Source organism: Lissotriton vulgaris, chromosome 5 (assembly GCF_964263255.1).
Source record: "Lissotriton vulgaris chromosome 5, aLisVul1.2, whole genome shotgun sequence".
Taxonomy (NCBI): Eukaryota; Metazoa; Chordata; class Amphibia; order Caudata; family Salamandridae; genus Lissotriton; species Lissotriton vulgaris.
This window is the reverse complement of record NC_141693.1, coordinates 1917598471-1917622885: the sequence shown is the minus strand read 5'-3', so window position 1 is coordinate 1917622885 and position 24415 is coordinate 1917598471. Positions and strand designations below refer to the sequence as shown.

General features: G+C 40.8%; 1 protein-coding gene across 1 annotated transcript in view; it reads right to left on the bottom strand.

Moving 5' to 3' along the window:
* Positions 1 to 6426: 6426 nt before the first annotated feature.
* LOC147717715 (E3 ubiquitin-protein ligase TRIM39-like) overlaps positions 6427 to 24415 on the bottom strand; it is a 305695-nt gene continuing 287706 nt past the window's right edge. The window contains exon 10 of the mRNA XM_086924496.1: positions 6427 to 7434. Coding sequence (XP_086780622.1) covers positions 6893 to 7434 — 542 coding nt within the window. The 3' untranslated portion in view covers positions 6427 to 6892. The remainder of the gene's footprint in view (positions 7435 to 24415) is intronic.

Below are 24415 nucleotides of genomic sequence, written 5' to 3'. Positions count from 1 at the left end.
AGAAGCAAAGCTGAGTACGGCTTCCCTTCTAGTTACCTTGTAATTACTGCTGGAACGGTTTTACTTCACTGCAAAAGAGTCTTGCGTATATTAAACCAATAAAAATGTCGCAATTTGAGGTTCCCAGATTGTTTTACCGCAACTCACCTTCTGTGGGTCCACTGATACCCCTCTGCCCCCTGCACGTGACCTTGTAACTTAAAACCTGTTCCCTTACTGCATTTGCCTGTCACTCCAAGACATCTGGGAACAACCTGATGCAGCAGCTTGATGAATGAGCATGTGCAAATATGAATCCCCAGTTGCAACTAGAAATTTTTTACTGTCCATCCCGATGTGTTACATAGCGAGCTATTAAGTACCTAACATATCTCTTCCCCTTGGGAAGATACAACAATGGCTTTGGTTTTGAGGACCTCACTAAGCACAACATTTTATCTTGGACCTACCTCTAGAGAGGGAACAACCCTTCAGCCTCAAAAAATCATACTGCGATCAGCTGGCTGAAGCCGCGGCTAAAATTCATTACAATTGTTTGCACTCGGGCCTGTCGAAAGTAAAAGTTATTCCACTTATTACTATTGTGCAAGATCCAAAACCATTGGCTCTCCATGTGTTTGTTCCTGTCTTTACCGCATAGCCAGGAAAACTTGCTGACTGTGATTGAAATCGTCTATGCTAAAATTAACAGGAGCGTGCTTGCGCACCATCCCCCCGAGGGCTATCCCGCCACTGATTAACAGATGTTTATTGCTACCCAACTCGATGTTACACACTTTATCAAACTCAGGAGGGTGAAAGGCTAAGGGGGCGGGCGACACACTATCAGATGGAAAATTACAAATCATGAGCCTGGAAAGGGTGTCCCATAAGATCTTTCATAGGCATAGCCAACAAATGTGGGACTGTACGCCCCTCCTCTATTTGAAGGGATGGGGAGGCTTCCCAAGTTAAATGAAGGTAGGTTCTGTGTCGACGTATGGGATGTGTCTACCGTGCTCTTCTGAATCCTGACTGGTGGAGAACCCATTCCCCTGAGCAACCCCATGTCTGTGCAGCCTCCCCAAGACAGCAACTGCATGTACTAAGAAGCCAGATACAGCTTCCTGTAACCTAAAATGCCAGTTGCCTTACCAATACCAACCACAAGAATGCATGATCCGGTATCCTTTCACCCCTGTATGCTGGCACCTCCGTCTTCCTCCTAGCGCTCTCCCCATACTTGGCGCCGCTGCCGCCCCTACTCCACCTGGAATGTCTTGTCCATCTTTCTGCAACCAAGCTGCCACTATCGTAGCACGGTTCAACTCCCAGCTATCGCAGACAGATACCATGTATGATAAATAAAAACTCATATGATCAGTGCATTCTCCAATTGCCATAAAGAACGAGCTCACATGCCAGCTAAATTGTTTGCTTCATGGAAAAATAGTTTCCCCCCTTATATCCCGCACCAAAACCAGCCCCATCTTACAAAGAGGACCCGAACCCTAAGGAAGGGTAGCACTCGTCTTGTGGTGCAGCACCTAGGGGAGTGGTAGAAGTGTGCGAAATGGGCTTGCAGGTATATTGAAGGCTGAATGTAATTTTGCAGGTCTTGTGCTATGCTGTGCCTTCATAAAACATGCAATAGGATTGCGCGATGATTACAGCAGTGATCTCTGCCCAGTAACTGCCCACCCATTTTGAGACCCGGGCAGGAAAGGACATGCGACACCCCAAATATCGTTGACCTACCAGTGGCCCAGCTGTGCCCACAGAGCTCACAGATAGCAAACGATAAGTGATTACAATTTGGAGAACCAGATGCCAGGACGGCGTCAGGCGGGCACTCAAGTTTGCACCACACATTGCTCCTGCCGTGCTGCCAATCATAGTAACATCCCAACTACTAACCCTGACACTTGAGCAACTAGATGCCAGGGCTCACAACCGGCGGCCACTTCAGGTTGCACGGCACATCGCTCCTGCCGTGCTGCCAATCATAGTAACATCCCAACTACTAACCCCGACACTTGAGCAACTAGATGCCAGGGCTCACAACCGGCGGCCACTTCAGGTTGCACGGCACATTGCTCCTGCCGTGCTGCCAATCATAGTAACATCCCAACTACTAACCCTGACACTTGAGCAACTAGATGCCAGGGCTCACAACCGGCGGCCACTTCAGGTTGCACGGCACATCGCTCCTGCCGTGCTGCCAATCATAGTAACATCCCAACTACTAACCCCGACACTTGAGCAACTAGATGCCAGGGCTCACAACCGGCGGCCACTTCAGGTTGCACGGCACATCGCTCCTGCCGTGCTGCCAAACCTAGTAACATCACAACTACTAACCCTGACACTTGTGCAAGTGTGACGATTCAGTCTATTCCAGGCCCCCAAGGCTATAGGAATGGCTTGAGCAGCAGGCAATAGTAATTTTAATGTATATTGAATTAATCAATGCCTGCTGTTGTGGTCATCTCTAAAACAGACAGGCAGCGCTGACTTGTGGCAGGCTGTCACAAGCGCCGGTGTTGACAATTAAGTGACGGTGCCGAGCACCAGAAACCACCCGGTCCAATATAGCACAGGTAAACTAGATGCTGTAATATAGCATTAGTCGGCCATTGCAGCACTTTATTAAAGTCCATGGGTAACTTTCTCACAGTGTGGCATTAAACAAAAGAGGGTGAAAATTTAAAGCGGGGTCGAATATGTAAAGTGTGTATCACTGTGACTTTTTGTGGCGGCATGAAATATGTTTGTGTCCCTCACTCTGCAGTATTTAATTCCCAATTGTATATCAACTAAATGATCTGTAGATGAATGAATGTAAGAGTCATCCTTGTACATCACAATGTAATCCAATTAAGGGACAGGCGACTGAGGTTGTATTTTATACCTTTATAATCCTATGGTTTTTTAGTCCATCCGAGTGTTATTCTTCACTACACCATTTGTACAGACATCGGCGTGAATGAGAAGCTCTGGTGTTTTGACACCTCTTAACTTGAACAACAGGCTTGTCACAATAGTGAAATATTTTATGTGATAAGAAGTCCAGAGCTGCTGGCTCTGAGCTCTGTCCCTTGTAGATAGATCTACGCGCCGGACAGTTTATGACCTCCCCTCAAAGCCACTGCACATGCTATAATAGTAGGAGGCAGGCAGGAAGTGTAGGGTTTCTGATAACAGCCTGAAAAGGATATGCAAGCTCTTGAAAGAGAGCAGATCAACCCCGCCCGCACTCCAACCCCGCTGATCTTTAATCCCAGGATTATGGTTGCATGCAGATGTTCTGTGCTGGTTCACTGTTCGGAGGGACAGACAGGTAACGCAATTAATTGTGAGATACGGGAGACTTGAGTGCCCCACATTACATTCATGTCAGAAGTTGGGGGGCATCTATTTGCGTTACCTCGAAGAGGGATAATGCAGTAGCGTAATGTCTTGGTTTCTGGTCCTTCGCCACTAGGCTTTAAACACAGCCACCTTCTCTACCTGAACTGGTAGACAGTGGCTTCGGACTGCTATATCTCTGTGAGAGCTCTCTACTCACTTGGCATTTATAGTTTCAATTATCTGTTACTTGTACTTTTTCTTATTGCAAATTTCTCTTAATGGTGATTCTTTATTTTCTATTTAATATATTCACAATGTTATCAATTTTAGAATGGCTATGGTTGTTTCTAATGCCTTTTCCTTTTTTCTATGACTGGTAATATTCGTATTATGTCCTGGAATGTGAAGGGTCTACGAAACCCTATAAGGAAACAAAGTGGAAGATGTGTCATCTTTGGAGTTTGCGAGTCGTTAATAGAGAATTTTAGCGATTCGCTATTAAGGACTCGCAAAATACAATGTATGTAGGTTTCGCAATAATAATTGCGATTCCTACATATTTTTTAATTGCGAATCGCAAGTTGCGATTTGCAATTAAGGAATACCTACCCATTCATTTCTTTAGGAATGAATGGGAAGATATCAAGGGTGCAAGGGCGCGAAAAGGACACCCTGTTGCACCCCTGAAATATGCATGTGTGCACATGTGGCGCACATACATGCCCTAAGGGCATATTTGTGCGCCACATAGCACTTTGAAAAATGCAAAAAAGTGCATTTTTCAAGGAAATCGCAAATTAGAAACAACTTTAAGTTGGTGACAATTTGCGCTTTCTTAAGGGAAAATCGCACAACTTGGGTGCTTTCAGAATTGCATTTAAGGAATCGCAATTTGAGATTCCTTAAATGCATTTGGAAAATTGTGCGAGGGCCTCTTGGGATGATACATCTCAAAAGGCTTTCTCCTGTTTGCAAATGGGCCGATTCTGAGAATCGGCCCGTTTGCAAACGGGAAAAAGGCTTCATACATCTGGCCCAAAGAGTCCTTACGCATTTATCTAGACTACAATGTAAGATTGCAATGCTACAAGAGACGCATCTTACTGAAAGTGATATAGACTCAAGAAGCATTGGGTGGGTCACGTTTATTGTTCCCCAGCTAAAGAAAAAAAGAATGTTGTGGTGGCTCTATTTAATAGGTCTCTTTCCCTAACTATTGAATGGGAGAAGGATGCTGATGGTAGATGGCTTTCCCCTCACTTTGTTATTAATGGCATTCCATCTTCCCTCCTTAATATTTATGGTCCCACTGGCTTAGATGTACAGTTTTGGCAACACATGTCCTACACTCCTGTTCAAACACTAATCTTCGCGTTGATGGAGACTGTAATCAAATTATGGATCCTTTCATCAATAGAAAATCTGTTTCCAGATATGTTCCTAACAAAATGCATAAAACGTTTGCAAACTCTATCCAATCCAGAGGTTTGGTTGATGCTTGGAGGATTTATAAGCCCGGAAAATTTGGAATTCACTTTTTATTCCCCCAGACATAATTCAGAATCTAGAATTGCCAACAATGTTGTGACCCCTCAATTTCTTACTAACTTAATTCATGTGGAAATTGGATCCATACTTATATCAGATCACCGGTTTCTATTGATATAGATCTCCCATCCTAACCCCCCAAACCTTGTAGGTGGCGTTTTAATAACTATCTACTCAAAGATCCTATTTTTGTGGAACATTTCAAATCTTTTCTAGTGGACTATTTTCATACTAACACTACCCCTGACATGCCATTTCAAATTGTATGGGATGCTTTCAAGGGAACAGGCAGAGATTATATTATTGATTATGTTGCTGTTAAGAGGAAGAAACTTCTCAAGGAATCCTCATCCTTATTATTGTCTATTAAGCAACTCGAACATGCTTATTACACTTCTAACAATGATGATACTAGGCTAAAGTGAATTTCAACAGGAAGTCTACTGAGGAGGCATCAGTGTATTATTAAAGATCAACTCTAAATTTTATGGCGGGCGCAACAGAGCAGGTAAATTGCTCGCAAATTATTTGAAGGTTAAATCCCAAATAGTCAATATCATTGGATGATAAAGGTATAAATCATCATAAAGATGAAGAAATTTTGCTTTGTTTTACAGAGCTTTATAAAAATGTATATACTCCTGAGTCCTTCCCTTCAGACGCTGCCTTGGATTTGTTTTTTGATTCTTTTTCTCCTAGTTCTTCCCCCACTCCGGACTGCTTTTTTCTTGATCAACAAAACACACAAGATGATGGACGGAATGTTGCACAATGCCAAAACATTCACCTCCAGTCACAGTTTTTCTTGATCAAGACTTATCTTTATCTGAAATTAAGGCGGCTCAGGCTCAACTACCTAGGGATAAAGCTCCCGGTCCAGATGGTTTTACAGCTGAATATATTTTGCTTTTCGCAGACTCTTCTCCCACATCTCCTCTCCCTATATCACTACTTCCTCTCGCAGAATGAGACTTGCAGCATTTTTGGGAAGCAATGATCTGTTTGATTCTAAAGACAGACAAAGACCCCTCATCTTGTACTAATTATTGCCATATTTCCTGTATAAATTTAGACTGCAAAATGTTTGCGAAAATGTTAGATCTCCGCATTAATCAGTTGATTCCCGACCTGAATGATATTGAACAAACTGGGTTTGTTAGGGGTAGAACTTTGGCTGACAATTCTAGAGCTTTTTTGAACATTATATATCTTGCATCCAAGAGTTCCTCCCCTTTAGCTGCTATTACCCTAGATGCAGAAAAAGCCTTTGAATGCCTACATTTACTTTTTATGATAGTGGCACTTCAATGGCATGGTTTTGGCCCTGTTATTCTGTCTCTTATAAGCTTGCTTAATTCTTCTCCAACTACTTCAGTTTTTTCCATGTGGAATCGCAAAATTCATGATTTTAAAATGTTGCAAGTTTTTGATGGCATAACTGTTGGTCTTTGTTAAAATAGATAAAGAAAACAAACTCACAACTGGCATCCATTCTACTGAGATGATCTAGCCAGTCTCAAGACAATTTCCAAATCAAAAAGACAGACATGATAGGGTTACCATTTTATTTTTCAGCTCTCCTCAATACTAGAGAGGAATAAGGGGGGTGAGCTCCATTGAACAATGCCACTGAAAAGTGTGGGCTGCATCCTCACGCTCAACAGTGTCCCTGAATGGGAAGAGAGCTGTATTCTAGGGGCATGCAGGTGGATGGGAGGGGGGCAGTGGGCAGACGCACTCCGCACTTACTGGCCCGTGCTCAGCAACACTCAAGTACAAAGAGGCAACACTGGTCCTGCTCCGCACAGCTTCTGAAACAAATGTTTGTTGGTTTCCAGTTTAGTGGATGATTGGAGTGTAAACAGAGACGGATATAGAAACTAGACTTCTGTGCTAATGTGACTTTCTAGCAGCTTAAAACAATGAATAGAAACAATATGTGGTGGGGGGCACTGGATACGCTGTGGTAGTAGTCCCAGAATAAATGATTACTAAGCTGTGCTGAGAGATGTTCTCACTTTTGTTTCACCTGCAGGATCTGCAGCATCCCCGCATTCCTCCCTCCGTCATTAGTACATGGATTGAAGAAGGGCCGCAGGGTGGGGGGGAAGGAGGCCCCGGAGAAGGTGAAGAGCTGAGACCGGTCATCCACATTGTACACTGAGAGCCTGCCCGCCTCATAGTCCAGGAAGAGACCCACAGCCCTGGGAGGAACACAGGGGTTCAGGAGGGTAGAAGGGGAGGTGAGAGCTTTGTATTTTCCTTCTCTGAGCCACACTGCCCAGTATCCATTCTTAGGTGTTAGTATGATCTTTCCGGTCCTGTTCACAGCCTCATCACACACACCCAGGTCCCAGGCCGTCTTGTCCCCCACCTCCACCTCCCAGTAATGCCTCCCAGAGCTCAGCCTCTCTCTTCCCAGGACAATGACAATAGGACTGAATCTCTGGGGCGTGTCAGCCACATATCGAGCTCTGTCTCCCAGCCTGATGCTCCTTCCGTCCTCAGACAGGATGAGCCACCGATTTGCAGTGTCCGGATCCAGGGTCACCGCAGCTGCAAAACAGACAGAAGCAAAGATGAGCTTAGAAACTACCCGTCCACAATAAACATTTCACTCATATTCAGCTGGTCGCTGCATCAGCAACAGTGCTTCATTCAATACTGATGCACAGCACCCGGCTGACATCATCCCCATGCCAGCAGGACCTCGTCTAATAGTAGTAATTATATTGTATAATCATTGTTGCAGCTGTTTTCCAAAACACACTTCATGCTGCTGTATTTCAGTCTTTAAGTGCTGTAAATATCAGGTTATTATAGCTCACAGGTTGTAATAGCTCACAACTGAATCGGAAGTGGCACAGCTTTAAGCAGGATGGGTCCTGCCGGTGCTCAGCAGTGGCAGTTCTAAAAAAACAAGTGCCAAGACTGGTCCCTATCGGGCTCTCCAATTTGCCCTCAACCTCAGTGTGAGAAAAAAAATCTAAACTCGCAGGCAGTACCAGCCATTACTGACCGGCCTTCCAAGAGACTCCTTTGTTTGATAATGATCTGAAATCCGCAGGGAACAGAATAGGTGGAGACCAGAGCTCAGGCTCTAAATGTAACACCAGCTTCTCCATGTTTTTGTCATCAACAATAACTTTCTCAAATGAAAAAAGAAATGTGTCCAGTGAAGGAAAAGTGTAGAAGAAAGAATCAGGACTCAGTGAGAAACTGAGTCCTGATTGTAACATCTGAGTCCTGATTGTAACATCCTGGTCATGTGCTGTGCAATCAAGATCCAGGGTGTGCCGTTAAAATGAAAAAGGAATGTTATGTCTTGCTTATATATATGTGGTCTGTTTTTTTGCCAGTAGAGACAGTGAAATAGTATGAGCAGAGACACACATAATGCATGCAGAGACAGACATGGTAGATTACATGTAACATCCTGGTCATGTGCCTAAGATCACACTGTGAGTCAAGCTCTATTTTAAATGGATCTGGGTGAATAATTTGCTTAGTTGATGTGTTTAGAAATAAGAAATACATGTTTTCTTAAAGTCAGTTAGGCTTTAGCATATGTACCAGTAGGGAATCTTAGGCAGCATTTCTGTTAGCCTCTTACTTCACAAATAGGCTCTAAGCTGTGCAATCAAGATCCAGGGTGTGTCGTTGAAATGAAAAAGGAATGTTATGTCTTGCTTATATATATTTGTGGTCTGTTTTTTGCCAGTAGAGACAGTGAAATAGTATGAGTAAAAACACACATATTGCATTTAGAGACAGACATGGTAGATTACATGTAACATCCTGGTCATGTGCCTAAGATCACACTGTGAGTCAAGCTCGATTTTCAATGGGTCTGGGTGAATAATGTGCTTAGTTGATGTGTTTAAAAATATGGAAATACATGTTTTCTTAAAGTCAGTTAAGCTTTAGCATATGTACTAGTAGGGAATCTTAGGCAGCATGTCTGTTAGGCCTCTTACTTCACAAATAGGCTCTAAGCTGTGCAATCAAGATCCACGGTGTGCCGTTGAAATGAAAAAGGAATGTTATGTCTTGCTTATATATATATGGTCTGTTTTTCACCAGTAGAGACAGTGAAATAGTATGAGCAGAGACACACATACTGCATGCAGAGACAGACATGGTAAATTACGTGTAACAACCTGGTCATGTGCTCAAGATCACACTGTGAGTCAAGCTTGATTTTAAATGGATCTGGGTGAATAATTTGCTTAGTTGATGTGTTTAAAAATATGGAAATACATGTTTTCTTAAAGTCAGTTAGGCTTTAGCATATGTACTAGTAGGGAATCTTAGGCAGCATGTCTGTTAGCCTCTTACTTTACAAATAGGCTCTAAGCTGTGCAATCAAGATCCAGGGTGTGCCGTTGAAATGAAAAAGGAATGTTATGTCTTGCTTATATATATGTGGTCTGTTTTTGCCAGTAGAGACTGTGAAATAGTATGGGCAGAGACACACATATTGCATGCAGAGACAGACATGGTAGATTACATGTAACATCCTGGTCATGTGTCTAAGATCACACTGTGAGTCAAGCTCGATTTAAAATGGATCTGGGTGAATAATTTGATGAGAGTTAGAGAGATGGAAACAGGTGACATTATTGCAAATGTGTGATACTTGTAAAAAATGTTAAAGCCATACTTTTTACCATGAAACATTTACCAGAGTGAGCTGAGACACACGCAAACAGACAAATGGCACACAGAAAGAGAGAGAGATAGGGAGGCACAGAGTGAGATGAGACACAGGAACAGAGTGAGGTGAGACACAGGCACAGAGTACCCTTTTAGTTTACAGATGCAAACTATGAGCAGACACAGGTGACATTATTGAAAAATGTGAAAATATAATTCCTTATTTCATATAGACACTCAGTGTGATCCTTGTCAAAAATGTTAAAGCCATACTTTTTACCATAAAACATTTACCAGAATGAGATGCGACACACGCAAACAGACAAATGACACACAGAAAGAGAGAGAGATGGGGCAGGCACAGAGTGAGATGAGACACAAGCACAGAATGAGATTAGACACAGGCACAGAGTGACATAAGACATAGGCACAGAATGAGATGGTGCAGGCAGAGAGTAAGATTAATAATGAAACTGTACTGCACTGTTACTGTGACACAGTTGCTGTGGTATAAGGTAACTTATGTTGTAAACCAGTCTTTATATCGTTTACTTATTGTAATTGATATGTAGTATGTTTGTAGTGGTCTATAATATGTTATTTTTTCTTTACCACAGATTATAATCATCTATAGAGAGATAAAAGAATATGCCGTCAAAGGAAAGACGTCAAAAGAAATATAAACAAGATTTATGGTCCAAGAAAACAGAAAAACAAGACTCATCCAAAACACAATCTTCAGTAAAAAAAAATAATGCTCCTGGTAAGCAAACTAGGGACTTTTCTAAAGAAGTTATTGAAATGTCAAAATAAAAGATGTTGTTTCAAAGAAGAATAAGGCACTTCTAAGTAGAAAGAAAAAACTGTACCCCTCCAAAAATGTTAGACCTGTAGAAGGAGATGATATTGTCTATAGCAATAGAAGGAGAAATCAATTTATTGAAATTCGTAGACGAATGTTTTATAACAGAATAGTTACAAATGTATTAAAAAATGTAAAGCTGTATCAAAAAAAGACTGCTTTTTACAAGAAAAAAAAAGCATAGTGAAGATTGTGGATGAAGCATTTAAAGTGAAAAATAAATTATTTTGTTTAGTAATGAATAGAATTCGTACACTAGATAAGGTAATCAATGTGCTCAAATCAAAATGTATGTGGAAAAGAGTAATTAATCGGACTAATTTTTGTGATGGTTTTTCTGGAGAATGGAAGCATAGTTCAAGTTGTGAGCCATTTTTTAATGAAGAGAGTTACTTTCAGGATAATGATTTGGTGCATGCAGTTGACACCAGTGGCCGAGCATATGAGGTGAAGGACGGTTGTCCGGTTGAAATAGAAAATATTGTGCCTAGAAATGCAGAAGAGGTGTTAGCTGATGAAGTTTTAGGGAGATGTCCTAAGGCTCCAGTGTATACTTGGAATTGTAGTAGTATTTGTTGTGTGCGACAGGATTCAATTGATTTGTTTCTCAGTTTCCTACGGACATATACTAAGAAAAGTCTAAAACACTCTTGTAGAGTGAGAATAAAAACTGGTTTGCATGGACATTCACTGGCTTGTCTTTCAAGAAAAGTATGTCAGAGTGTTTTTCACCATTTTAAGATGTTAGCAGTGCATCATAATAAAGTGAGGAAATTAGTGAGAAGTTTGTATTATGCAAAAAGTCCAGCACTTAAGCTAAAACAGTTAAACAGTGCTCTTTTGCATGGAACTGAATTAGATGTGAAGAACATTTGTAAAGAAATTGAGTTTTGTTACTTTGGTGAAAAATAGGACAGTGCAGAAACTGATACAGTAATAGAAGGTAATGTGGAAGAGAATGTAGAGATTTCAAGAACAGAAAAATTTGACCATGACATTACAAAGTTTAAGGTCAATTCAAGTGAAAGGCCTAATTTTACTTGTATGTGTTGTCGACGAACTCATTATAAGAATCAGACTAGATTAGTTGATTTATATGTAAAAAGTGAAATGGAAAATAATAATGAGTGGAAGGATTTTGCAACTTATTTGTTGGTAGAAAATTGTTTTGATTTGGGTTCTGATCAACGTATTTGTAAATATTGTTATAATAAATTAAATGAAAACAGAATGCCTGCTAGAGCTGTTCATAATAATCTGGAGTTGGTAGACATTCCTTCTGAATTGATGGATTTAAATACCTATGAGTCTATTCTGATCAATGTGTACATCCTTTTCAGGCTATTGTTCGCATGGAGCCTAAGACAGGGAAATTGCCTCCTTCAGATTTACAGAGAGGATTAAAGGGAAGAGTTGTTTATTTGCCTCTAGATTTTAAGAAAAATATTGATACAATTGGTGTAGAAAAAGTAGAAGAGGAACCTCTGGTTATTCTAGTTAATGGTGTTCCGACAAAGAGTAAGAAAATCTGGCAAGAATTAGTGGATGTTAGGAAAGTCAAAAAGGCAACGTTGTATTTGGTAAAAAATAATCACTACTACAAAAATGTATATGTAGGAGAAGAGGAAACAACTGTGGAAGAGGACAGTGATTTCTCAGCTGGGCAAATTGAAAAAGTTGATGTCTCTAGAAGTGAAGAAGTTTATGAACATTATAGTGTTCATCCATTGCATTCCAAAGAAGTAATGGGAATGCTATTGACTTGTTTCAAATGAAAGAAGCAAAAGGAAGTCCCATTAGTGTATGGGAAGAAAGTTTGGAAGCTCTTTGTTTTCCACAGTTATTTCCAACAGGTCAAGGTGGACGATATGCCGACCGACCTGTTCAAATTCCTGCATCTGAATACCGGACTTCAAGATTATATGCAGAAGATCCAAGGTTTCGTCAATGCATTCCATATTTGTTCCATCTACTGTTTGAGAGTGACTTGTCTGGACTTTCTTATGCAGTGAACCATATACTGAAAAGTGGAGTACATGTACAAAATGTTTCGGCAAGGGACTTTATGGATAAAGTAAAACTGCAAGACAGTGTTTTGGAATCTCAGCTAATTAATCTCATGGCATGTCAGCATGGTACTAACGAGTATTGGTACCATCGTCATGGGGAATTGAAATGTATGCTAAGAAACTTAGGAACTCCTACATGGTTCCTCACTCTTAGCTGTGCTGAGTATGCTTGGGAAGACTTACTTCAATTTTTACGAGAGGCAAATAAAAACATTGAAAATATTGAATACAAGACACCTGGAGAACTGTGCTCTTTGGATCCAGTTTATGTATGCAGGTATTTCAATCATAGGTTTGAAGCTATGATGTCTTTCATTACAAACAAAAAAAATCCTCTGCTTGGAGAGGTTTTGGATTTCTTTTGGAGAAAGAAGTATCAAGCAAGAGGTGCTCCTCACATACATATGCTGCTATGGATTAAAGATGCACCAAAATTTGGAACAGATTCAGATGAGAAAGTGATGAGTTTCATTGAGCAGTATTCCACATGTGCTGTCCCGAAAAGTACAGAAGAAAACAATTTAAGACATCAAGTTTTACGCTTTCAAACCCATTGTTGTGGAAAATACTGTCGTCGAAAATACAAATCCAAGGACAAGTTCTACACAAAATGTCGTTTTGCATTTCCACGTCCAGTAACATTGAAAGGAAGAGTGAACAATTTTATGTCTTCTCTGCGACATACTGTGACAAGAAAATCACCTAAAAATACATACAACCTAAGAAGAAATGAGGAATCAAAATACATAAATGACTACAACCCAGTCACTTTGTCCATTTGGAATGCTAACATGGATATTCAATATGTTGCTGACAACTCTATTGCTGTGGCGCGATATGTGACATCTTACATCACAAAATCAGAAAAGATGGAACTGAAGAAAATGTGGGAGGAAATTTCACATGAAAAGAGTCTAAGCAAGAAATTATACAGTTACAGTCTGAAGATGTTGTCGCATCGAGAAATTGGAGCATATGAATGTTCTGATCGGTTATCATCAGCAGGTCTATATGCCAAATCTAGAACCATCATTTGGGTGAGTCTAGGTCTTGCTGCAACACGAAACCAAGTTTTGAAATCTGTACAAGAAATAGAGTATTTGGCGGAGAAAGAACCAAACAGTACAGATATTTTGAAGACAAACATGTTTGATACATACTATCCAAATAGAAGTAGTCATCTTGAGAACATTTGTCTGTATGAAGTTCTGCAAACCTATACTTTTAAGAGGAACACCACAGAAGATATCAATAAAGGTGTACATGTTGTAATTGGATGTGAAGGCTGTCCGGTGAAACAAAGAAAAGGCCATTTGATTAATCATCGAAAATTGAGTTGTGAATCTCCAGACAAAAGAGAATTTTATTACTTAGCTCTTTTGCAACTCTTTAAGCCTTAGCGTACAGAAGAGGAACTACTTGGAGATTTTCTTACTTATGAAGATTCGTTCAATGCAACCAAGGATACCATAGAATGTCCTGTTTTTTCAAATTATCTGCAAATGTTGAACGAGGAAATACAGCAAGAAGCTACAATTGCAGCAGAGATTGCTAGAGACAGTTCTCAAGACAGTCAGAGTTCTGCTTCATTGAGTCAGGATCCACTAGGAGGACCTATTATACAAAATGAAGCTGCCACTGCCATGGATGAAGTTGAAAGAGCCATGGAACAAGCTCAGGATGATGTAGTTAACTTAGAAGATTTGGAAAAAGAACTAAACGTTGAGCAGAGACAAATATATGACGAAGTCACAGAACAGATTGAGCATTGTTTATGTAATGAGAAAAAAGAGTGCTCATGTACATCATTTATACCTGTCCGACTGTACGTGAGTGGAGAAGCAGGAGCTGGAAAAAGTTTTCTGATTAAAGCAATTGCAACTTATCTGCAGAAAAGAATGGAGTCATCGCTGTCTTGTGTTGATACCGCTCCAACTGGGTTGGCAGTACATAACATTAAAGGGATTACTTTACATCGCTTATTGATGCTACCAGTAGAGCATTTCAGGTGGAACTTTTCCAGCCTTTGTATTCCATCTCCCTCCAGTCTCTGGATTCGGCAACCGTTCCCGAGTGCTGGAAGCTGGCAGTCGTGTCACCACTGCTCAAGAAACCAACGCTGGACCCTGCCTGTCTTTCCAACTACAGGCCCATATCTTTACTCCCTTTTCCTAGTAAGATCGTGGAAAAATGGGTGACCCGCTCCCTTTCAGGCTTCCTGGAAGAAATCGGATGGTTCGATGAGTCACAGTTTGGCTTCCGTCCTGGGCATGGGACGGAATCCGCACTGGTAACCGTATTGGACAATCTCCGTTCGCGTGTCGACAGTGGTCGGGCAGCCTTTTTGGTGCTGCTCGACATGTCGGCCGCGTTCGATACGGTCTGTCATCGGACCCTCATTAGGAGGCTTGAGGAGTGCTGGGTCACAGAGGGGGCAAGAGACTGGCTGGTATCCTATCTTAGCAACCGGCAGCAGCTGGTTGCGCTTCCTCTATTTCGATCGGAGCCACGGAAAGTAGGGCAGGGGGTTCCACAGGGCTCGGCCATCTGCCCTATACTTTTTAATCTGTACCTCCGCCCTCTGGTCCAGCTTATAAAATCTTTCGGTATCTCGGCTTTTAACTACGCTGATGAGACCCAGCTGGTCTTTTCTCTGGAAGGAAATAATGCGGTCTCGCTGGAGACATTCCATTGTTGTATGGCAGCCACAGCGGATTGGCTGCGGGCCAATTCCCTACAATTTAACAGCACAAAGACTGAGGTGCTTCACTGTTCCATGGACCGGATCCCGCGGACACTCCCTGAGAATTTTTGGCCTGCCACTTTCCCCGAGCCAGTTTCGGCTGCGGAGTCAGCTCGTAATTTGGGGGTGATCTTCGGGCCAAATCTACAACTTGACATGCACGTCAACAAGACCATCTCTACGTGCATGATGCTGCTGCGCATGCTGCGTAAAGTCCTGCCCCTCCTCCCTGCCCAGGCCAGGCCGGAAGTAGTTTGCGGGACAATACTGAGTCGTCTAGACTATTGTAATGCGGTACTTCTGGAGGCCCCAAAAAATCTGCTGGGGAAGTTACAACGGGTGCAGAATATGGCCGCCAAGTTGGCTCTTTCTCGCCCTAAAGTCAGCTCTTCCACTCTAGCTTTAAGGGACCTACACTGGCTGCCAGTGCATCTGCGTGTATTGTTTAAAGCGGCGTGCCTGGTGTTTAAGGCAGTACATCGACAGGGTCCAGTGCCCCTGCAGAATATGTTCGCCTGGTACTCTGCCCCGCGGCTCCTTCACTGTTCTTCGGCACAACTGCTTGTGGTCCCGAGGTTCCAGAGAGTTAGGATGGGTGGCCGTTCGTTTAGTGTCGCAGCGGCCAAACTTTGGAACTCCCTGCCACTCTCTCTGAGAAGCCATAGGGATTACTTCCCGTTTAGGAAAGCCCTAAAACCGCATCTTTTTCCTAGAAATGTCTGAGCAGCGAAAAGTGTTGTTGACTGAATCTCAAGCGCCAGGATGCCCTTTGGGTGACAGGACCGCGCTTTATAAATACACCTACATACACCTACATACATGATAATAAATTACAATACCACAAGCTATCTGGAGAAGCTTGTTGTGAAGTTTCCTGAGTCTTGAAGAAAATGAAACTTCTTATCATTGAGGAGGTAAGCATGGTATCAAATGTAATGCTTGCTTTTGTGCATTTAAGAATGCAAGAAATTCTTAAAACAGAGTATGATGTGTTATTTGGAGGCAAACACATCATTGTTTTTGGAGATCTACTGCAGCTAACACCACTGAAAGGACAACCAGTGTTTAAAATGCTTACACATGAAGATACAAGGAAGTGTCTAGGAAGCATTGGAAATGTTAACATATGGTTACATTTCAAATATGCAGAACTGCTACAAAATATGCGACAGGCAAAGGATGAAGATTATAAAAATATTCTACAAGATGTAAGAATTGGAAAATTAAGTGAGCATGGGAAAGCAGCTTTACATGCACGATTAATTTCAAATTTGTTTCCAAACTAAAACATTCTCCCAGAGAATATTTTTAAGAAAATTCCTGAAAACAAATCTATCATATGCTTGATGCCAACTCTGAAAGAATGTTCAATCTTCAACAACAAAATGTTAAAGTTGGAAAATCAAGAGATTGTGAAACTCGAAGCTATTGATAAAATAGAACATGAAGGAGCAACTATTATTTTGTCAGAAAAGTTGAAATCAAAATTGGATTCTTTAGAGAAGACAATATCTAAAACTGCTGGTTTGGAAAAGAGTCTGTATGCACCTTTAAATTGTCGAATAATTTTATGACGTAATTTACATGTGGAAAGAGGTTTAGTAAATGGAGCAATGGGTCATGTTGTTGATTTTGTGAATTACCGAAATAGAGATGGAATTGAATTTATAAAAATTAAATTTGATGGTATTGAAGAAGTACAATAAATCAGTCGTTGTTCTGCCCGATTTTTGCTTGTGAAAGATTTATATGTCCGCAGAAAACAGTTTCCTGTTTCTTTGGCATATGCGGTGACTATTCATAAATCTCAAAGTTTAAGTGTAGATAGTGCTTTAATGAATATTGGAAGTTCTGTGTTCAAGGAGGGTATGGCATATGTTGCTTTATCTCGAGTCAGAACTTTATCTGGATTGTACTTGATTGATTTTGATGAGACAAAGATTAATGCAGATCTAAATTGTGTAAAAGAATATAATAGGTTAAGAAGAGAGTATACTCCAAATTTACCTCAATATCCTCTATTTGAAAAGCGTGTAGTAGGCCGAAAAAGAAGAAATGAGAAAAATTGTAGTGAAGTTGTAGCAAAAAGAAAAAAGTAGATGAACCAGTAAGCAGAAACGAAAAGGATTCAGTTAAAGATGTTGTTGGATTTCAGTTTGAAAACAGTTCTGGTGTCAACTGCTTTGCTAATGTAGTAGTTAATGTTGTTTTTTTTCTCCAAACTGTACAAGAACAGATTGTTGAAAATCGGGATCAAAGATTTTGTTCTTTGTTGAATTCTGTGTTTGAGAAATATTAGCAGTGATAGAACAAAAATACAAAGTGTTTCTGAAATTCGAAATGTTCTGATCTAAATCAATTTTCACAGAATATTCAGCAAGATTGTCAGGAATTTCTAATGTGTATGCTTGTTGTATTGCAAAATGAAGGTGTAGATGTAGAAAATCTTTTTGGCCTTTCTTATAAATGGCAGCATGACTGCGACAATTGTTCCTTTTCAAGTAGTACTACAATAGACACGGAGAGATTTATATATTTGACTTTACCAGACTGCCAATCAGTGTCTTTTAATAATCTAGTTAGAGAAGCAAATCAAAACATGGTCTGTACTCAATGTAAATCTGCAATGCTATCAACATTATTTATACAAAGATATGGACAGTATGTAATTTTAATGTTCCAACGATGTAGACCTGATGGAACTAAATTGACAACTTTAATGAAACATTTTGTGGCTTCTCAATTATCAATTTCAGGAAGAACCTTTGCAAACTGCAGCAATTATTTACCATGATGGTCCTTCGACAACATCAGGACATTACACAGCTTATTTAAAATGTCAAAAAGGATGGAGTAACTGCAATGATACTCAATTGACTTTCAAACAACGTTTGCCTTCTGACTTACAAAATTCTTACCTAGTGTTCTTACAACTGAAATTTTAGGGAAGGTAATTGGCCTATGAAGATTGGAGCAGTTAATAAAACTTAGTTTGCTGTTCAAAATTACTTTCCGAGTGAGAGTGATTAAGATAATAAAAAACATGTAGTTCTGATATAGGATAGTATAAGTGTAGCACCTAGTGTGTGATGTGAGTATTATAGGAAATATTAATAAAAAGTAAGCTAGAGGTGGAAATAAAACTATTTTTTCATAATGTATAAGATGTTGGAGCTTTTCTTTCAGAAACTCCGGTAAATGGGACATTAAGAATACTCTTGAGTAATTTCCAAAGAAAGTGACTTTCCATATACTATTTGGCCTCGTGGAAAAGTATGTGGATCAAAAGTGAGTTAAGATATGTTTTTTCTAAATGTTACATTATTTATTGAAACGTTGTATGGGTTTTTTAAATACAATCATTTTGATTGTGGTTTTTTTGCCCGCTGTCATATGATGAGTAGTATTGAAGTCACTGTTTTAAGTGAAATTCAATATATTCTGAGAACAGCAAAAATAAACTATATAACATGTTGTACAAATTATTTTGTATTTTGTATTATGAAATATATATTATTCTCCCCTTGTCTTATGCTCACTCACCTTTTTCCACCCTCTATCACTCCTCTTAACTCACCCTCACCGGCCTTCTCTCACTCTCCCTCACCTCCCTTCCCTTATTCCACTTCCCTCACTTATCCTCATTCCCCATTCCTTCACTGCCCTTTCCCTCTCTCCCATCCACCACTTTCCAGCTGTCAGTCACTCTACTTCACCCCCCTTCCCTTCTTTCCTTTCTTTGCTCCCTCAATAATTCCCCTTCTCTCACTTACCTTACTCCACTTCAGTCCCTCCTTCTCTCACTCCCTCTGTCCTCTCACATCCTCACTCCCCTTCCCTCACTCCCTCTCTCTTAGCCTCACTTCTCGGTACTCTCACTCTCTCACTCCTCTTCCATCATGCTCACTCCCTATAACTCACCCACACTCCCTTACTTACCTTTCTTTGCTCTCTCACTCAGTCCCTTTCTGTCACTCTTTCCTTCACTACCTCTATGTCCTCACTTCCCTTGTCTCCTGCTCACTTGCTTTTATCCTCCCTCTATCTTCCCTCTTTCCTCAACCTCACTGCCCTTCTCTCACCCTCCCTCTCCCTTGTTCCCTTACTCCGGTTCCCACAGTTATCCTCATTCATCATCCTTAACTCCCCTTCCTCTTTCTCTCCTCATGCACTCACCTTTTTTCAGTCCATTTGCTTCACTTCTCTTCCCCTTCTTTCCTTTCCATGATCCCTCAGTCATTCTCCTTCCCTTACTCACCTAACTCCCCTTTACCCATTCTTTCTCTCACTCCTTCTGTTCTCTCATATTCTCACTTGTCTTCCCTCACTCCCTCTCTGTTACCCTCACTCCCATTGTCTCCTCACTGTCTTACGACCCTACATTCACCCTCACTCACCTTCCATCCCTCACTGTCATGAATCCACCATCACTCACTCCTGCTTCCCTGTCACTCACTCCCCTTTCTTTACTCCCCTTTCTTCCTTTAGTTTTCCTAATGCACATTCCTTTAGTATCTTACTCACCTTCACTTCATTTCTCTCTCCTGATCTTCTTCTCTGTCACTGAATGTATCCATGTCATTATCCTTTTAGTAATTTGCTCTCCCTCTATTTCTTTTTCACTCTTTCTGACCTTCACCATTCTTTTGTTTTCCTTTCTGAGTCCTTCACTCCTACTTTATCTCCTACTGCCCTTTTATGACTTTTAATCTCCTGCTTTGTCTCTTGTATTGTAAAATCTATATTGTAAATATTATAACTTACTTTTTTTTCTCTTTCACAGATATTAAATTTACTGAAAATATGTAATTAAGTTTACATTACTTATAAGGTAAGTTTGACATACAAAATTTACTTTCTCAACACTCTTTTCCTTAACTTCACTACTCTTCTCTCACCCACCCACACCCCCGTTCCCTTACTGCGCTTCCCTCACTTATTCTCAATCCCCACGTTTACTCCCCTTTTCCTCACTCCCTTCCCACACTCAACTTCTTTCAGACCTTCTCCTTTACTTTCCTTCCTCTCTTCCCTTCCTTCGCTCCTTCACTCTTTTCCCTTCCCTTACTCTCCTTACTCCACTTCACTAACTCCTTCTCTTACTCTGTCTGTCCTCTTACTTCTACACTCCCCTTCACTCATTCTCTCTCTGTTAGCCTCATTCTCTCCGACCTCTTAGTCTCTCACTCCTCTTCTGTCACGCTCACTCCCTATAGCTCAGCCACACTCCCACACTCACTTTCTTTCAGATCTCCTGTTTTACTTCCCTTCCTCTCTCTTCCCTTCCTTCGCTCCTTCACTCTTTCACCTTCCCTTACTGTCCTTACTCCACTTCACTAACTCCTTCTCTCACTCCCTCTGTCCTCTTACTTACTCATTCCCCTTCCCTCACTCTCTCTCTCTTACCCCAATTCTGTCTGTCCTCTTAATCTGTCACTCCTCTTCTGTTACGATCACTCCCCATAACTCAGACACACTCCCTCACTTATCTTTCTTTGCTCCCTCACTCAGTCCCTTTCTGTCACTCTTTCTTTCAGAACCTCTATTCCCTCACTTCCTCACTCCCTTTGTCTTACCCTCACTCACTTTTATCCACCCTCTTTACTCCTGCTCCCTGCCGTTCTTTCACTCCTGTTCTGTTAGTCTGGTTCCCTAACTACCCCTCATTCCATATCTTTCTCTCCTTTTCCCTTTACTTTCATTCCCCACTCACCTTCTCTCAGTACCTATGCTTCACTCCTCTTCCCCTCTTCCCTTCCTTCGCTCACTCACTCATTCCCCTTACCTTACTCACCTTACTCCACTTCACTCACTCTTTCCCTCACTACCTCTGTCCCGTCATATCCTCATTCTCCTTCCCTCACTCCCTCTCTCTTAGCTTCACTACCTCCATCCCCTCACTCTCTCACTCCTCTTCCGTCAACCTTACTCCCTATAACTCCCTCACTTAGTCCTCTTCTCTCACTCTTTCCTTCACTTCCTCTGTCTCCTCACTCCCTCACTCCCCTTGTCTCACGCTCACTTGCCTTTATCCACTCTGTCACCACTCTTTCCTCAACCTCACTGCTCTTCTCTTACCCTTCCTCCCCCGTTCCCTTACTCCGCTTTCCTCACTTATCTCCATTCCCCATGTTCACTCCCCTTCCCCTCACTCACTCACCTCCCTCACTCACCTTCTTTCAGTCCCCCTACTTCACTTCCCTTCCCCTCTCGTCCCTTTCTTTGCTCCCTCACTCATTTTCTTTTCCTCTCTCACTGCACTCCACTTCACTCACTCCTTTTGAATTTGTAAAGAATATAGCTCTTTTTGGAGAATTGGAGGTAGTTCTAAAAAGAACTGTTTTTTTCTTCTTTTTTAGTTGTTTTTTTTTTACTTTTTCCAAACATTTAAAAAAAAAATTGGTTTTTTTTTCAGAACAAAAACAAAAATAGGGAATGCCAAACTGCTCAACAGGAGCAAAAAAAAGGGGAAAAATTAGGGCTTGGGGAGGGCAGCGGTGTTCTTCTCTTTTGTGAACAATTAGTAGGATACTCTGCTCCCCATAACAAAGCAGTTCGTCACACTGCTTACACCTAATGGTAATATCAGTGAAAACAGGCTGAATGTTGGGTATCAGCTCCACTGCTCTTCCTCTCCCCGATGATGTTGCTCCTCCGGTGGAAGTTGAGGCGCCAGCTCTAGGTGCATTCCGTGCCAAGTCCCTGACACTCTCCCGGGCATAATTCTGGGGGTGCCTTCTTTGCACCTGCCTTATCATAGCAGAGTTCCCCAAACTATATTTTTTGGTGCGGTCACCACGAGAAAGAACAGTGTGGCAAATTTTGCACTCCACCTTAGGAGCATTTACCTTTTTCTCCCCTTCTGGAATTGTAAAACATTTCCAAATGAAGTGCTCCTTCACTTTTGGCTGAGGAGGGTCCTCCTGGAGAAACTCATCAGAGTCATCACTGCTGCTTGGTGGTCTTGCAGCCATTCTTTGCAAAGAAGAAGGGAATAGGTCTTGCTCTCTCCAAAGTAAAAGAGGTAGTGAAGGAAATGGGTGGGGTTATCATTAGTTGTAAAGAAAACTTAACAACCAATGAAAAGTGTTATTTTAAGGTCACATGACTTGACGCGCTTACGCTACGCGCACCGGAGCGCTTCCGGGGGCGCTTACGCGGCGCACCTGAATGACGTTTTGTTAGATTTTAGGAAATGCGTTTTAAGTTAAAATACGGTTATTTAAAATCAAAAATACTACTTTTATAAGTCTGGCACTTAATGTCTTGCATTATTATTTACTTTAAATACATACTTATATTTTTTTTCGCACGCCGATATAGCGCTCTCGCTACGTGCACGGGTGCGTTTACGGGTGCACGCACCCTGAGCGCTCCGAGGTAAAATGGTAAAAAAAAAAAAACAGGAAAAATACATTGAAAAATTTATGTTAGAAAAAAATAAAAAATAACAATTTTATAACAAATATTATAATTAATAGTTATAAAAAACAGCTATTAAAAAACTTAATAATTCACTTTAAAAATCGTAGGTTACAAACTCGTTATAGTAATCAATTAGCTTTTAAAAAACCTTTGAAATTCACTGAAAAAACCATAGGTTTAACACTCGATATAGTTAGGAATTAGCATTTAAAAAACCTTTGAAATTCACTGAAAAAAACCATAGGTTTCACACCAGTTATAGCTAGCTGGACATTTTACTCATACAAAACCATTGAAATTCCCATGTTATAGTTAGTTGGACTCACTATAACTTGCGCGCCCGCAATCCACTGCTGATGATGTCACATGTTACATCATTCATGACATGGTCAGTGACATCACTGATGACATCTCAAATGACATCACTGATAACATCTCAAATGACATCACTGATGACATCATTCATGTGATAATACGATGCACCTCCTCACACTCTAATCTAACCTTTTGATACATCCAGTGTTAAATACAGATTACCATTCCAGAAACCATTGACACACCAATACCAGTTACTACATACGCACTCACTGATTTCTAAGACTACACACACATCCACTCATTCACCCATACAATCACTCATACATACAGTCACTCATCAATACAACACTATCATATGCACTCATACACCTATATAGACACTCACACAGTGCCAATCATCCATGGAGTTACTCACAAACCTAGTCAGTCATTCAAAGAATCAATCACACTCCCATTTCCTCATCTATACAGTTATATACACATAACCTTACTTATTCAAACATATACTAACACATACTTACTCTCTTTTACAATCACTGATACAAGTACACATTGATCCATACAGTCACTTACGCAATCACAGGCTCTCATGTATAGTCATTGATATATGCCAACTCTCACATGCACTGTGTTTTACATATGAACTTACTTGGACATGTAGCACTGAGATATCCATTCACTCACCAACACACCCATGCACACAGTCAACCGCCCATACAGCTGTTTCCACATGCACTGTTGAACCCATACACCAAGTGAATCAACTGCTCACACATCTATGCAGAGAGACACACACCTCCCAGCCACCCCCACACACACTCACCCTCACATACAAATACTTGGGCAACCAATCAATAACCCATATAGCCACTCATATAGCTACTAATCAACACATGCAGCAGCTTACACAACAGACATAATGATGCACACATTCAGGCAGTTTAGTCACTAACCCATGCATTCAGTAAGACACATTTAATCACTCACTCATACAGTCAGTCACGCACCTACTAAATCCTTCATCCAGACACTCATACATACACTCATTCTTCAATATGTAAAACATATTTTAACTTTACAGAAACACACATTCACTGGATGATGTCATCAGTGATGTCATTTGGGATGTCATCAGTGATGGCATCAGTGATGTCAATTGAGATGTCATCAGTGATGTCATCAGTGATGTCACTGACCATGTCATGAATGTAATATGTGACATCATCAGCAGTGGATTGCGGGTGCGCGAGTTATAGTGAGTCCAACTAACTATAACGTTGGAATTTCAATGGTTTTGTATGAGTAAAATGTCCAGCTAACTATAACTGGTGTGAAACCTATGGTTTTTTCAGTGAATATATATATATATATATATATATATATATATATATATATATATATATATATATATATATATATATATATATATATATATATATATATTACCTACTGGCGGTTGCCAGT